This window comes from Ceratotherium simum, chromosome 2, assembly GCF_057802395.1.
Source record: "Ceratotherium simum simum isolate JZ-2026a chromosome 2, ASM5780239v1, whole genome shotgun sequence".
In the NCBI taxonomy this organism is placed as follows: domain Eukaryota; kingdom Metazoa; phylum Chordata; class Mammalia; order Perissodactyla; family Rhinocerotidae; genus Ceratotherium; species Ceratotherium simum.
The window spans coordinates 35,296,633-35,310,151 of NC_141901.1; the positions used below are offsets into that span (position 1 = coordinate 35,296,633).

The 13,519-nt window shown below is 43.3% G+C and overlaps 1 protein-coding gene across 1 annotated transcript; it reads left to right on the forward strand.

Annotated features, from left to right (window-relative positions):
* The first annotated feature begins 1,070 nt into the window (after positions 1 to 1,070).
* Positions 1,071 to 12,388, forward strand: CD48 (CD48 molecule). Its single transcript, XM_004442801.3, has 4 exons — positions 1,071 to 1,245; positions 6,732 to 7,031; positions 9,671 to 9,937; positions 12,008 to 12,388. Exons 1-4 carry the CDS (start codon positions 1,164 to 1,166, stop codon positions 12,085 to 12,087), a joined length of 729 nt encoding a protein of 242 aa, XP_004442858.1. The 5' UTR covers positions 1,071 to 1,163; the 3' UTR covers positions 12,088 to 12,388.
* Positions 12,389 to 13,519: the final 1,131 nt, after the last annotated feature.

Consider the following 13,519-nt stretch of genomic DNA (forward strand, 5'->3'; position numbering starts at 1 on the left):
TCAGCTCCCTTGTTGTGATTTGCTTTAAAATCTTTCCTAGTTAACTCCACTTCAACTTTGCTCATTCTACTCCCATCTCATCTTCTCTTCTAGTCCAAAGATTTACTGTAGCCTACACTGGGGGAAGAGCTGAAGACTGGGGTTGACTGGGGCTGAAGTCAACCTTGGGCAAGTCTGACTCCAAGTTTCAGTTACAAAATGCAGGGAATAGTACCTGCCCAACTCACCTCATAGGGTTCCAATGTGATCAAGTGTATGGGGTGTCATGTGCAATTTCAAGTATTGAGCTGACTCAGTTTCCCCATGCTGATCCTTTGAAGAAGATGACTACTTCCATCACAGGAGTTCACAGATTGAAGAGAGCAATGTTTTCATTAGTGACCTCCATGCTGAGAATCAGGAATGTCCCCAATTCTGAAATACTTACAAATACTCCATAGCAGGGACTGTAGCTTGCCTTATGGATCCCCAGAGTGCCGGGGTGGGCAAATAATTCATTTAAATTCAAGAGGGATGGGCTTGAAATTTCTTAGACCACAAGCATGGGGAATCCATTCTTTTTCTACTAATGTTTAGTGGATGGCTGATGCAAAGGCTCAAACAGGGAATTTATCATAAAGGAGGAAGAGACTGAGGTGGGGCTTAAGGGATGGGAGATGCAGCACCGAGGCTGTGTAGATCTGATTTCCCAAACTTTCTGCTCTGATATGATCTACTCCTCACATGACTTAGAGTTGGCTCAGGCCAGAAATCCCCTGGAGGCTTGGGGGGGGTACCTGTTAGTTTTAGCTTCTGGGTTAATCAGGGTGATTCTTGCCTGGGAAACCAAAAGCAAACATTCTCTATCATGGGCCTTTAATCTTTTCTGAGCACTGACCCCTCTGAGAATCCTATAGAAGCTATCCTCTCTTCAGAAAACAGAACCAACACACATGTGAACAAAATTATTCATTTCATTTCCGTTGTGCTCTCAGATAAAACTCTAGGGCTTTCTGTTTCTGGTCTCCAGGCCCCACCCACAATTGCTGAGTGGAGAAAAAATGTTAGTGGGCGTTTCTTTTTTAACCTCAGGCCACTAAATCAAGAGCACTGGGGCCCTAGATCCCTTTCTAGCCCGGGTTCTGGCCTGTCTCCGGCATTGCTAGGAAGCTTTGGAGAGTAGCATGTTCTCCAGCAGGTGGGAACAGCATCTGGCTCTGGAACTTCTACTGCTGCTACATTTGTTCCTGGCAACCACCATTCAAGGTACTTTCCACAAATTGCCTGCCTGTGCTTGTGTACCGAAGGGTGTGGTCAGATGCAAAAGGACATATGGGGTGTGGCTCAACCCTGGAGGTGGAGTAAGATACTTCCATCTTGGTAGCAGGATTGTGGCCAGTTGGAGGGCCTTCTTTAGCTTTGGAGAATCAGGCTCCATCTCTTTTCCCAAGGGGATGACAAAAACAAGATCCTGGGGAGATGTGGAAGTAAGCCCTTTGTATATCGTCACATGGTTTGTGGTCTGTGAAGTTAGTTGCCTTTTGAATAAGAGAAAGCTCTACACTGATATGGCCATGTTTCATGTTCAGGTACACTGTGCTCCCTAAGGCATTTCTTGAGACCTCCTTCCAAGCAGGGAGTTGTGTCCCAAGGCAAGGTAAATAAATGATGTTGTCATTGTCTCAAAGGGAGATCAAAATTATAGGAAAGAAAACTCAGAGAGGATTGCTCTGTCTAGGGTCTCTGAATGAGGGTCTGAACAGAGGCCTGAGGTGCCTCAGTCTCAGAGGAACCCCCAAACCTCGGATTGTTAAGAGTTAAGGTTCATTCCTCGGCCATGGGCTTGTTCTGGTCCCTCTCGTGTGCCCAGGGACTGAGCTGACTTTTCTCTTCCTGTTATGGCTGCCAACCCTCTAGCACCTGTCTTCCTGGAATATCTCAGGACTCTCTCTAGACACGAGGTCAATGTGTCTAAACCTCTTCGTGCATAGATTATGCCTACAGATGGTCGTTTTATCCTCGATCTATGACTTCCCTCCTATTAACCACATTCCATCTAAATTTAACTTTGCTGTTTGCCTTGTAGGAGATGCTTTCTCTTTTGCCTCTAGATCCTCGTACAGGCCTTTCCTGCACCCTCCTTTTTCCCTTGCTTAGGCTTCTACCTTCATGTGACTTCTTCCTGGAAACTCTACCTTTTAACGGGAGGACTGTCAAAAAATTTGCAGACTTTAAAAAAAATTATTATAATCTGCTGTTCCTCCTGTCTCAATAAGTGGCATCTCTATTTGTCCAATTGCTCAAGCCAGAATTCCAGGATTCATCCTGGACTCCTTTCTTTCCCTTGCCTCTCATGTCCAATGAATAAGTCCTGTTAATTGTGCCTTCAAAAATATCTCTCAAATATACCTAATTCCATCCACGTCTACTGCCAGGTCAAACCACCTATCTTAGACCATCACCATTTCCTTTTATCTAATTACTACAATCATCTCCTGTCTAACTGTTCTTTTTTTTAAAATACAGACACTTTATTTATTTATTTTTTTGAGGAAGATTGGCCCTGAGCTAACATCTGTTGCCAATCTTCCTCCTTTTATTCTTTTTTCTCCCCAAAGCTCCAGTAGATAGTTGTATGTCATGGTTGTACATCCTTCTAGTTGCTCTATGTGAGACGCTGCCTCAGCATGGCCTGATGAGTGGTGTGTAGATCCGCATCCAGGATCCGAACTGGCGAACCCTGGGCCACCAAAGAGGAGCGCGCGAACCTAACCACTAAGCCACAGGGCCGGCCCCTCTAACTGTTCTGTTTACTCTATTCTTCTCTCTATCTAGTGTATTCTTCACACTGCTATTGGTATAAATTTCCTAAAATGATTACCTATTTCTTTTACTCTTCTTTTAAAAACTCTTTAATAGCCACCATGGTGAATGAGAGAGAGTTACTCCTAGTTCCCATCTTACCCTGGCTAATTTCTACTTATACCTAATTCAAACTCACACTTTCTATGGAAGCTATTACCGCAAATTCAAGTGATGTGCTCCCTTTTATGTGCTCCCTTAGCATTCCATAGTTTCTTTATCCTAACACTTACCACCAATAGAGAAATCATCTAACTGTCTGTTTCCAGTGGAATGGAAGCTCCTTAAGGGAAGGAGCTATATCTATCTTACTGTATGCATGGTGCCTAGCACAGAGCCTAGTACGCACTATGTGCTTACTCTACAATTACTAGACCAGTGAGTAAATTAATAAATTGATGTATAACTGATGTAAATGGCGTAGTATGTATGGATGGATGGATAGAGGGAGGGAGGGAGGAAGTTGTAAGTCATTGTTTCAGTCAAGTTGGGAGTCAGAGTAGCTTTACTGGCCCTGATAAATTCTTTCTCCCATTTCCCACAGTGGCTATTTCAAACTTGCACTCTTATCCTCAAAGCCCCTTATCTCAATCCTCTGTCCTCTAGGAAAGAACTTGCCTCCTTCTTTACTGAATAAATGGGGACTAGAAATCATTAGGCAGGAATCCCCTCAAGATCTTGCCTACCACCTCCAAACTACAAACTTTCCTACATCACCAACTGTCTTTTCCTCCTCCTCCTTTCCCTCAGAGAATGAGGTGTCTCCCTTCCCAGCCAAGGCCTCTGCCTTTTACTCTACTCTGAACCCCCTCTAGCCCAGTCCCATCAGTCACTTTCCTTCTCTCTCATGTCTCCCCATCCACTGGCTCCTTCCCTTGACTTATCATAGCTTAAGTCTTTTTTTCTCCTTAAATAAAACTAAAAACTAAAACCGAAAAGCTCTCTTGACCTTTCATGCCCCTTTACATAATACTCTACCATTCTCCTTCCCATTCACTCTGAAATGTCTTTTAAAAAATAGTTTACTTTTGTCATCTCCTCTTAATCACCATACATTTAGTCCTTGACTCATTGCAGTCTGGCCTGTTAAACTCATTAGACTTCCGATCGCAGGCAATGGTACTCTATTCATCTTGTCACCCATGACACAAATCTGGGGTCTTGATATCTATTGCCAAATTACTTTCTTAAAAGTCTTATACAGGTTTGTTAAATAGTTGATCTCATGAGAGAGCTCCAGGTAACTCCACATCAATATCTTTAAAACTCACCTTTTTTCTTCCTTAATAGTTTTACTAGAAATTATGACTTGTTTTTAGAGTAATCAAAACTTCCTCTTTAGAACCTCTTCCTCTTTCCGGAGTAGACTCTTTGGTATGCAATTGTGACTTTCTTTGATCAGATTTTTTTCCCCCATTTTAATTTTGCTTTTCTAGATACAAGAAACATGGGTAAGCATCAGAAAGATCTGCTTCATTTTCTATTATAAACTACAGGTGAACACAGTTACTTTCTCCTAAGCATCCAGACACATAACAAACTACTTCTTTCTGTTACAATTAAATCAAAATTGTAGCTTTCTTTAAGGTTGCTTCCCCTTCTAAAACATGCAATTGTTAGGAAGGCAAATAAAGATTTTGTCGATTTACTTTAAAAACTGAAAAAATACATAAACATATTATACATAAGAAAAATATCGATCTATCTGAATTTATTAGACAATCCTCTATTAGCAGATGAAAGCATCACCTTAATACTCCAAATTAACTAATTTTGCAATTTTTAAAAATTTTTTATTTATTTTTATTATTTTTTTAAATTGCAGTAACATCGGTTTATAACATATAAAATTCAGGTGTACAACATCATTATAGTTTGATTTCTTTATATATTACATCATGTTCACCACTCAGAGACTAATTACAATCCATCACCACACACATGTGCCTAATCATCCCTTTTGAAAATTAATCCATCTTTCTTCTTTTTTTTTTTTTTTTATTTATTCATTTTTTTCCCCCCAAAGCCCCAGTAGATAGTTGTATGCCATAGGTTCACATCCTTCTAGTTGCTGTACGTGGGACTCGGCCTCGCGTTGGACGGAGATGTGGTGCCTCAGGGCGCGCCCGGGATCCGAACCCGGGCCGCCAGCATCAGAGCGCGCGCACTTAACCGCTAAGCCACGGAGCCGGCCCCATCTTTCTTCTTAAACTTGTGAATGGATTAAAGAAGCCTTTCAGAAGACTAGAATATCTTCTTTCCCTTTTTTAATAGTCAATCAGGCATTCTTTCTACTGCTTCTATCTTCAGGTTTATGTTGCTATTCCAGGGCACTTTTTCATTAGATATTTCACAACAAAATTCACTCTTCCTTTGCTAGTTTCAAGCATGAAACTGAGGCAGCTGGGTTGATACTTCAAGGTTTTCCTTGGCTGCTTTGCATTCAGATATAGACCTCTGAAACCTTGAATGCTATACTCGACACTTGTATGTTGTTTCTTCTGAGAATTCCTGGGCACGTCCTCCACTGCTGCTCTGCTTTCAGTGTCATGATAGTCATCCTTTATTCATTTATTCATGATCGCAACCATAAGATAGGGCTCCACTGGCCCCATTTGGGCACATTATAATATTTAAGGAACGCAGTTTGTTGGTCGCTAGTAATTAAATAGTATCTCAAATTTCTACTTGCAGTCCCTCAAAAGATGTGAGAGTAAATCCAATTTATAAACTATAGCAATACTTCCTACAACCTCCTTTCCTGCCCTCTTCAGTCTTCTCAAACCATCCCATCCATCTACTGCCCAGAGATTCTCACTCTTTTGAGCCTTCCTGCTGTAGTACCACTATTTCCTAAACTAACCTGAGTGGCTTTTGTTGTTTATCTCCTCCTTTCCTCCCTGCTTTTCTTTCCAAACTAATCTTAAGGAGTAAGCAAGAGTGAGAAGCTAAGTGTGAAGTAAACATATGACAAGTATTTTTGACTAGTAGGACGTCATGAAGAGGAGAAGACCGGGAACACTTATGTATACATTTTGTCCCTATCATTCACTCATTCATTCATTCATTCATTCATTCATTGTCTACTAAACACAAAGTGTGAGCCAAGTATTGTGGGGATTCAAAATTGATTTAGACATGGTCTTTGCCTTTGAGAAGCTCACAATCTTAGTGACATGTAATTGCTACAGTTTCTCCCTCTCTCTTACAGTTCAGTTTGAAGTTATTTTGAGCATGTTGGGGAAACTCTTGCCAAACATGATCTCTTTGTCCTTATAAAGCAGAATCCATTCTCACAAGGAGAAAGGATGAACTTGGTTAGAATGATAAAAGAAATCCCAATGTTTTACAAATTTTAAAAAGATGAAAAATACTACAAAAATCGTGAAAGCCAGAAAAATAGCATAACATTTTTATTAATGAAATGCCTCCATGCTCCTATAATACTTTGCCACTGAAGAGCCCTGGCTCCTGCTCACTTCAGATCTTGTTTCTCCTCTATTTCCCACCTACTACTGGAGAACTAAATTGAACTGGCAGGGAACACAAGCCCAAAGAGGAGACATGACTTGTCATCATTTTATTTGAAAATCTGATGATATGAGAGTAAGGGAGCGAGCCAGGGCCAGCCCCAGTGTCCTTTTTCTTTATCTTCTTGGGCAGAATTAGATGAGTTGTAAGCAACATCCTGACCCCATTCCCACTTCTCAAGCTCCAACTTTCATTGAATTCCTAATCAGGGGCCCAGGCCCTCTGATGAAGACCATACTCACTGCCCTCAAGCAGAAATCCCTTTCTTCTTCCCTGTTCCACCAGCCCAGGACAAAACCTGGGCCACTGGGCAGCTCTGCCTTCTCTAAGATGGGTCTCACTCTGACCTTCATTGGCAGGTCATTCAAAACAGATCGCAATCTCTGGCAGCAATGTGAGTCTTCAAATTTCCAATTTGCCTGCTGACTACAAAATACTCACCTGGTTGTACACTTCTGAACAGAAGATTGTAGAACACTGGAATGCTGACAAACCCCACTATTTCGAATCTACATTTAAGCACCGGGTCGTGCTTAATCTTTCAACTGGTGCACTGAACATCTATAAGGTCCAGAAAGAGGACAGCAGTACCTACCTCTTGAGGGTGGTGAAAGCAGCTGGGAACGAGGAGGAATGGAAGATTCCACTGGAGGTATTTGGTGAGTTAGGGGAACCAAAGGGCAAGTCCCCACTCCAGGGCCCCAGATGGACCACAGGGAGGTTTCCTAGGGATCATGGGGACTTTCTCTGGGAGGAGGAGAGAAAAACCCTGGGACAGGCTTAATTCATTTCTCCTGGAGCCAATTCCACTTGGGAGTGAGCCTAGGCCAACAGAACCCAAATTGATAGCCTTTGGATATTTAAAATCTCTTCTGATGTTAGTGAGTCTAAGATTTGAAGAGAGAGAAAACAATAGTGATGGTTTCCTCTCTATTCTCTTCTTAGTCTCCTGTGATCAGCTTAAATCAGTTCTGAGCTCATATTAATAATATATCTGAACAAAGACTTCATCAGACTTAAAGAAAAAGATACAAGAAATAAAAGATGGGGCAGGAGCTATTGAGAAGGGTTTTTTACCTTTCAGAATGGGTGGGACAAAAACTTTCACTCAAAGCTTCAGCCTAACCAGTATATACGGAATAAGGACTAGGACAGTATACTTGGAGTCAGACAGAACAAAACTCTGGTCAGTCACTTACTAGCTGTGTGACCTCGGAGAAAGATCTTAACATCTCTGTGCCCATATTAGGTAAAGTTCTTCTGATGGCAAGAAACAGAAACCAATTTGATGTACCTGTATCAAAAACGGAGAATTTATTTTAAGAAACTAGGACTATTTAAAGCAATCCAAGGAGTTTAGAAGAGTCAGGAAGGGTTGAAGGAGAGGGAGAGTGAGAACCAGGGCCAGTCCAGATTCCCCAGCCTCAGGAATCTGTGGACTGTGCCTACGGATCCCTGCCATTTACATGACTTATCTCTCAAATCCTAGACTTTTGTGTCTCTGTTTAAATTGTCAAGAGAGAGAAACTGATTAACTCAACTTAGGTTCAGGTATGTTTACCTGATCCAAACATTTATGGCCCAAAGGGTCAGGTTATAAAGCAGAAACATGGTTCCTGGGGAGTCCTCCCTGGGTATGTCGAGGTATGTGATTATTAGAGAAGAGCTACTGAGTGGACATCCAAGAGATGTATGCACCTCAGAGCCTTGGGTTCCTCATCATATTGTGAGAATAATTATATCTACCTTGTAGGATATTAAGAGAATCGAAGTAGGTAATGAAAGTGAAAGCATTTTTTAAACATTAAAACAGTGCAAATGTTGTATATATTTAGGTCCCACCAACAATACGGTCCCTTGTCTAAGAGGCTAGAGTCCCCTTCTCGCTCACTTCCTCCATGTCATATTGCCAGAAAATTCATAAAGTCCTGGGAACAGGAAAGATTCAAAGGCTCTTACAGTTGTGTTTAAAAAAAAAAGCCCAAATTTGTATCATTTACCAACTTCTGTCGTAAATACTCCCACCATAACTAATTTCAAGCTACTAATGGTTTCACAACCAGCTTGCAAAATTTCTGAACATTTTAAAATCCACAAGCTGGCGTGGCTTCAGCACGTCTGCCTGAGGGTAAAACCCTCAGGATGTGATTAGAGAAGAATCATCCTTCAGTCTAGCACAGGAATTTCTGATAGCTCAAGGGGGCATCTTGGAGCCAGACTACCCCAGTTGGCTCAATAAATCCCATACAAAAAGTGCCCAGTGCTGTGCTGCTCACCGTGAGAAATGCAGATGATGTGTAAGATAGGAGGCTAGACCACAGGAAATGATGAAAAACAGTATAAAGATTGCTCAAGTTTGCAGGGGGAGTCCAGCAACCTGAGAAGGTTTCACAGAGAAGATGGATCTAGAGTTCAGGAAGCCAGATGGTAGAGCTTCCATCGCCCCTCCACACACATACCACCCAGAGGCAAGCTCGGATCTTATCAATTCTCTGTCATAATCTTATGACATCTGAGTTGCACTGATTCTGCAGGTGTTTTACCCTTGACCAAAATGAAAAGACCTCAGAGGATTTCAAGTAAAGCAGTCTTAGCCAAGGAAGGAGCAGATGCTGGGATTACTTCTCATCCCATCCGGCAGCAGGATGACATGGTGATGAGGATGTGACCTCCAACATGCATATAACACTTAACACTCTGCAAAAAGCACTTCCTCATGGGTGATGCCATTTTATCGTACTAACATTGTGCTAAGTAGAGTCATTATATAAATGAGAAGGAAGTTCAAGGAGTTAATGATCTTGCCTAATAACACTCCACCAGAGCCAAGTCCAGGACGCAGGCTGGTTTCACTCCAAAGTTAGTGTTTTGCCCTTTCTGTCTCATAACTGTTTTATCCATCCATTCATCCGTCCATCCATCCATCCATCCTTTCATCAAATACTTACAGAATACCTGCTATGTGACCATACCAAGTCTGACCCCAGCAGATCTCCACACGACTGTTCTTTCTGGCCCACAGATGGTCATAACCTCATTTTGTTTCTGGGTGCATGGCTCCCCCTCCTGGATCCAGCTTAGCTTCACCCAAGGAGTAGCTCTTCCAGTCTGAAGGCTCTGGAGGTCAAAGCTGCTCACTGGCTCCCTCTGGAGACACCTCTTCTCCATGACTCTGCTTCCCACAGCACTCAGGGGCCCCTCCTTAGCTCCCTTCATACTTTGTTGGCTAAATCCTTACAGCGTAAATGCCTCATAAATGCATAAGTCCATTGTCTCATAATATCCTCCTCATCTTCAGATCCTGTACCTAAGCCTCGCATAAATATCACGACGACACAGGAAGTGAACAACGGCTGTTATCTAAACATAGCATGTGAGATCCCGGACCAGTCCGTAAACTACACTTGGTATGGGGAGTCAGGGCCCTTTCCAAGAGCACCCCAGAGTGCTGTGCTTGAAGTCACCGTTGGGCCGCAAAACTACTCAAAGTTTTACACCTGCCAAGTCAGCAATCCTGTGAGCAGTGAAAATGACACAGTGTACTTCACTTCACCCTGTGAACAGGGTAAGAAATATTCCTAAGGGAGCTGAGGGGGGCACAGGGTAACTAGTTTTCTCTTGAATGAAGAAAGGTGTGGGGATCCTATTTAGCATCCTGGCATAGAACTTGGTGGAGAATCCCAAAGGCATCTGTGAGACTTGAGTTCTACTCATGGCTCTGCCATCACCTCTCAGCAAGCTCACCTCGCCTTTGTGGAGTTCATGTCCTCATTTGCAAAGGGCGGTTGGCACAGGACGTCCCCTTCTCCTCCCCCCGCTCTAACAATGCATGGTCCTAGAATCTGAAGCCAGGGTAATTGTAGGACATTCTGAGATATCAGGGTGAGCAGGGAGAAAAAGGGCAAATGGGAGAGCAGTCCAGACAATGTTGAGCAGGTGCACAGAGGGGTGTCTGGTAGACAGCCTAAATCAGCAAAGAAGGGCCAAAAAGATGAGCATGAGTGACAACAAGTGCTGAACAGGAGTGAGTGCCTTAAACTAAGGTAGAGACTCTCTACTCTTCCCCAGGTATATGTTCCTTGATGAATTTAGAAAGGCAAATTCTGCGTTTAATCTTTCAGATTCCTCTGTCTCCTGGAAATATCCACTCACTTAAGCATCACACCTGGGTCTCTATCAGGCTTATGCAGGTCCTACAGTAGGCTAGCTAAGATCGGGTAGTAAGATTATAGGTTTTGGAGTCAAATACCTGGGATTAATCATGGGATTGTCACTTACTAGCTAAGCAAGTTATTTAGCTTCTCCAAGTCATGTCCTTCTTAAATAACAGACAAAATAATCTTACCTCGTGCTGTTATAAGGATTAAATGAGACAACACAGATGACCTACCTAGCACAGTGCCTGAAAAGTCTTCAATGAATGGTAGCTAAATTAGGCCCAGTCCCTTCAATTCCAGAGACACTAGGGGTTTGGGGGACCCCTTAATAAACTTGGATAACTATCTCCAGCGTTCCGGCCTCTGTATTCTCCACACCCTCAAATCACATTCCTGAGCCCTGGTGTACATACCCCTCCAAAATCACTCACATCTGTGGTGCCAACATTAACCTGAGATCCCTGTCATGCCCAGTTATTAAAGATCATGGCCACAGGGACATTGCTCTTTCATGGTCCTCCTGGACCCAGTCTACTCTCCCTACCTGTGGTAATTTCTTTACCTCTGCTCCCACACATGGACTAGGAATCCTGTATGTTCTTTTTTATTCTTCCCAACTAGCTGATCATGTCTTTCTAGTCTCTCCTGATATGCCCTGCTTTTCTGCCACCACAGACCTAATGTGACACTATGGCATCTGACCATGAGACCACAAATTGGCTGAGCTGTAATTATACCACCTTCATATCAACACCACATCTTGAGATCCAGAAAAAGGAAGAGACACAATCCCTGTCCTTTATAAAATGAAAGTGACTGCTCACGCACAAAGAGGATGAAAATAGTAACACATACATTTTTTTTTTGAAGGGCTAAACCCATCTTGTCGCTTTTTAGCCACCCAAATAGTCCTAGAAAAGCATCTCTAATCTCCCTTCTCTGTTTTATCATTCATTTATTTTTTATTTTCTGTTTTCTCCCCTCCTCACTTTTTCCCTCCCCTCCCCTCCTCTGTTCCCATTCTCTTCTCTTCCCTTCTCTTTTTATCTATATTTTTCTTCCCTTTTTTCCTCCTAGTTGGTAGAGATGGTTAGTGGGGTGAAGAAACAGAGAGTAGAAGTAGTCCTTCCTTCCCTAAAGTCAGTTGTGTATAAGATGTGGTCATTTGTCTACACCTCAAGCTCTGCCCTACTTCATTGCTGTCTAGTGTAGGAGAGGGATTCTTTCTCAGGCCCCCAGATATGCCAAGGTAACCTTCAAGCACAGGACTCAGTTAAACCACTGACATTTAAGGGATTTCTGTGCTCTTTATACTTTACATCTGGGGAGAGGATGTCCCAGGTACTCTGGGCCTGGATTCAGGGAGAAAATGCATTCCCCTGATCTATGAGCTCCCAAGCCAATGTCCCGCGCCTCTGTCCCTTCTCAAAACGTTAATCAAAACACCTAAGTTTTTTGGAATTTTCTTGCTCTTTCAGCCATATCCTCTGGAGTAGCTTGGATTGCAACTTGGCTAGCAATCACAGTACCCACTGTTTTTGGCCTCCTATGGACCTGAGACAACTCTTCTACCTCAAGAGTGAAACTTCAAGACCACGGGATCTTGCCTTCATCAGCACCACGCTGTTAACCAGGACAGAAGCTCTGGCTACATGGGATGGGGGAAAGAGTATCATTGAGACATCTACACAGAATTTCAAATTAACTTTTTTAAAACCACAGTTAATATTTTATTTTCTATCCTCTAGTTGTTTCCCAACACACATATATAGCTACACATGCACTCTTCCTACCAAAAAATGTGGTCACGCTATGAAATGTTTTCTTGTTAATAAATATTTAATGTGATTGTCAAAGTGGATTCCTGAAGTTGCCCTAAATCTGTCAGATAATGTCTGCTCCATTAGCCTGGACAAACTGGAACACTGAGATCCAAAGAGGAAGAGCCTGGGACCACAGACTCCTGCGTGTCAGCACGGCTGAAGAGTTAACTCGTCCTGTCACTGACTCTTGCTCTCACATCCATGCCACACCTGGGGTTCCACCTCTCCCAAACTACCCCCCTACCAAGTTCTGTCCTCCTTCCAGTTGTTTGCCTTGTTCTGGCCTCTCTGAGGAACATACTCATTAGGTTTCCTAGGAATATAGGGTCAGGCTTACTCCCCCAGAACTGAGTATGCAGCTTTACCACATAAAAAGGCTCCTGCCCGAGTTTTTCATAGGGAGTTGAGTTCTCCCTCCTCCTCTTTTCACCATTGTTGCTGTGTGGGCAACTCTTCAAGTCCTAATTGTGTCATGGGATCCAATAAAACCACCAGATCGACAAATGTTCTCACCAGCATCTTCCATTATATGAAGGTAGGAGCCACCAGCCCCATCACTGTCATAACACCTGGAATTTTTGCTGTATGTACCCCTCTAAGGCTCCCCGTGGGCCTGGAGCTGAGAGGGTCACTAAAGGGTGTGCTCCAATGCACTTCACGGCTGCCTGGGAGCAGCCCAAAGGTACACAGCCCTCCCTGGACCTGAGAAGGGGAGTTGCCCTGCTCTAGGCATTTTTTAGACCCAGCATAATCAAGATGAGTGGCATAATATCTGACTTTTCTTGCTACTAAAACATTGGGGAGTACCCCCAGAAAAGCTGGTTCACAAAGAAATTGAAGCCAGCTCTTAAAGGGCCCATGCACAAATTCACTCATTTCAGAAAGCAACCTAAAATCACCAGAAAGAAAGGCACACAACGCTTTGGTTAAAAGACACTCACCTGATAGGCTCTGAGTGCATCTCGGTGAGAAGTGAGACCTGTCCAGGGACTGGGACATTGGCGATGGCCATTGTTGTGGCCTGGTGTGGGCATGCTGACACAGGCGCTGGCAGACACCATTGGAGGTCTCCCTGGGGTCTGCCAGCCCAGGGTCTGCCCCTAGAGCACTAATGTAATCCAGCTCAGCCAGGACAGGCAGCCCACCCTAGGGACTGGCCCCACCCTA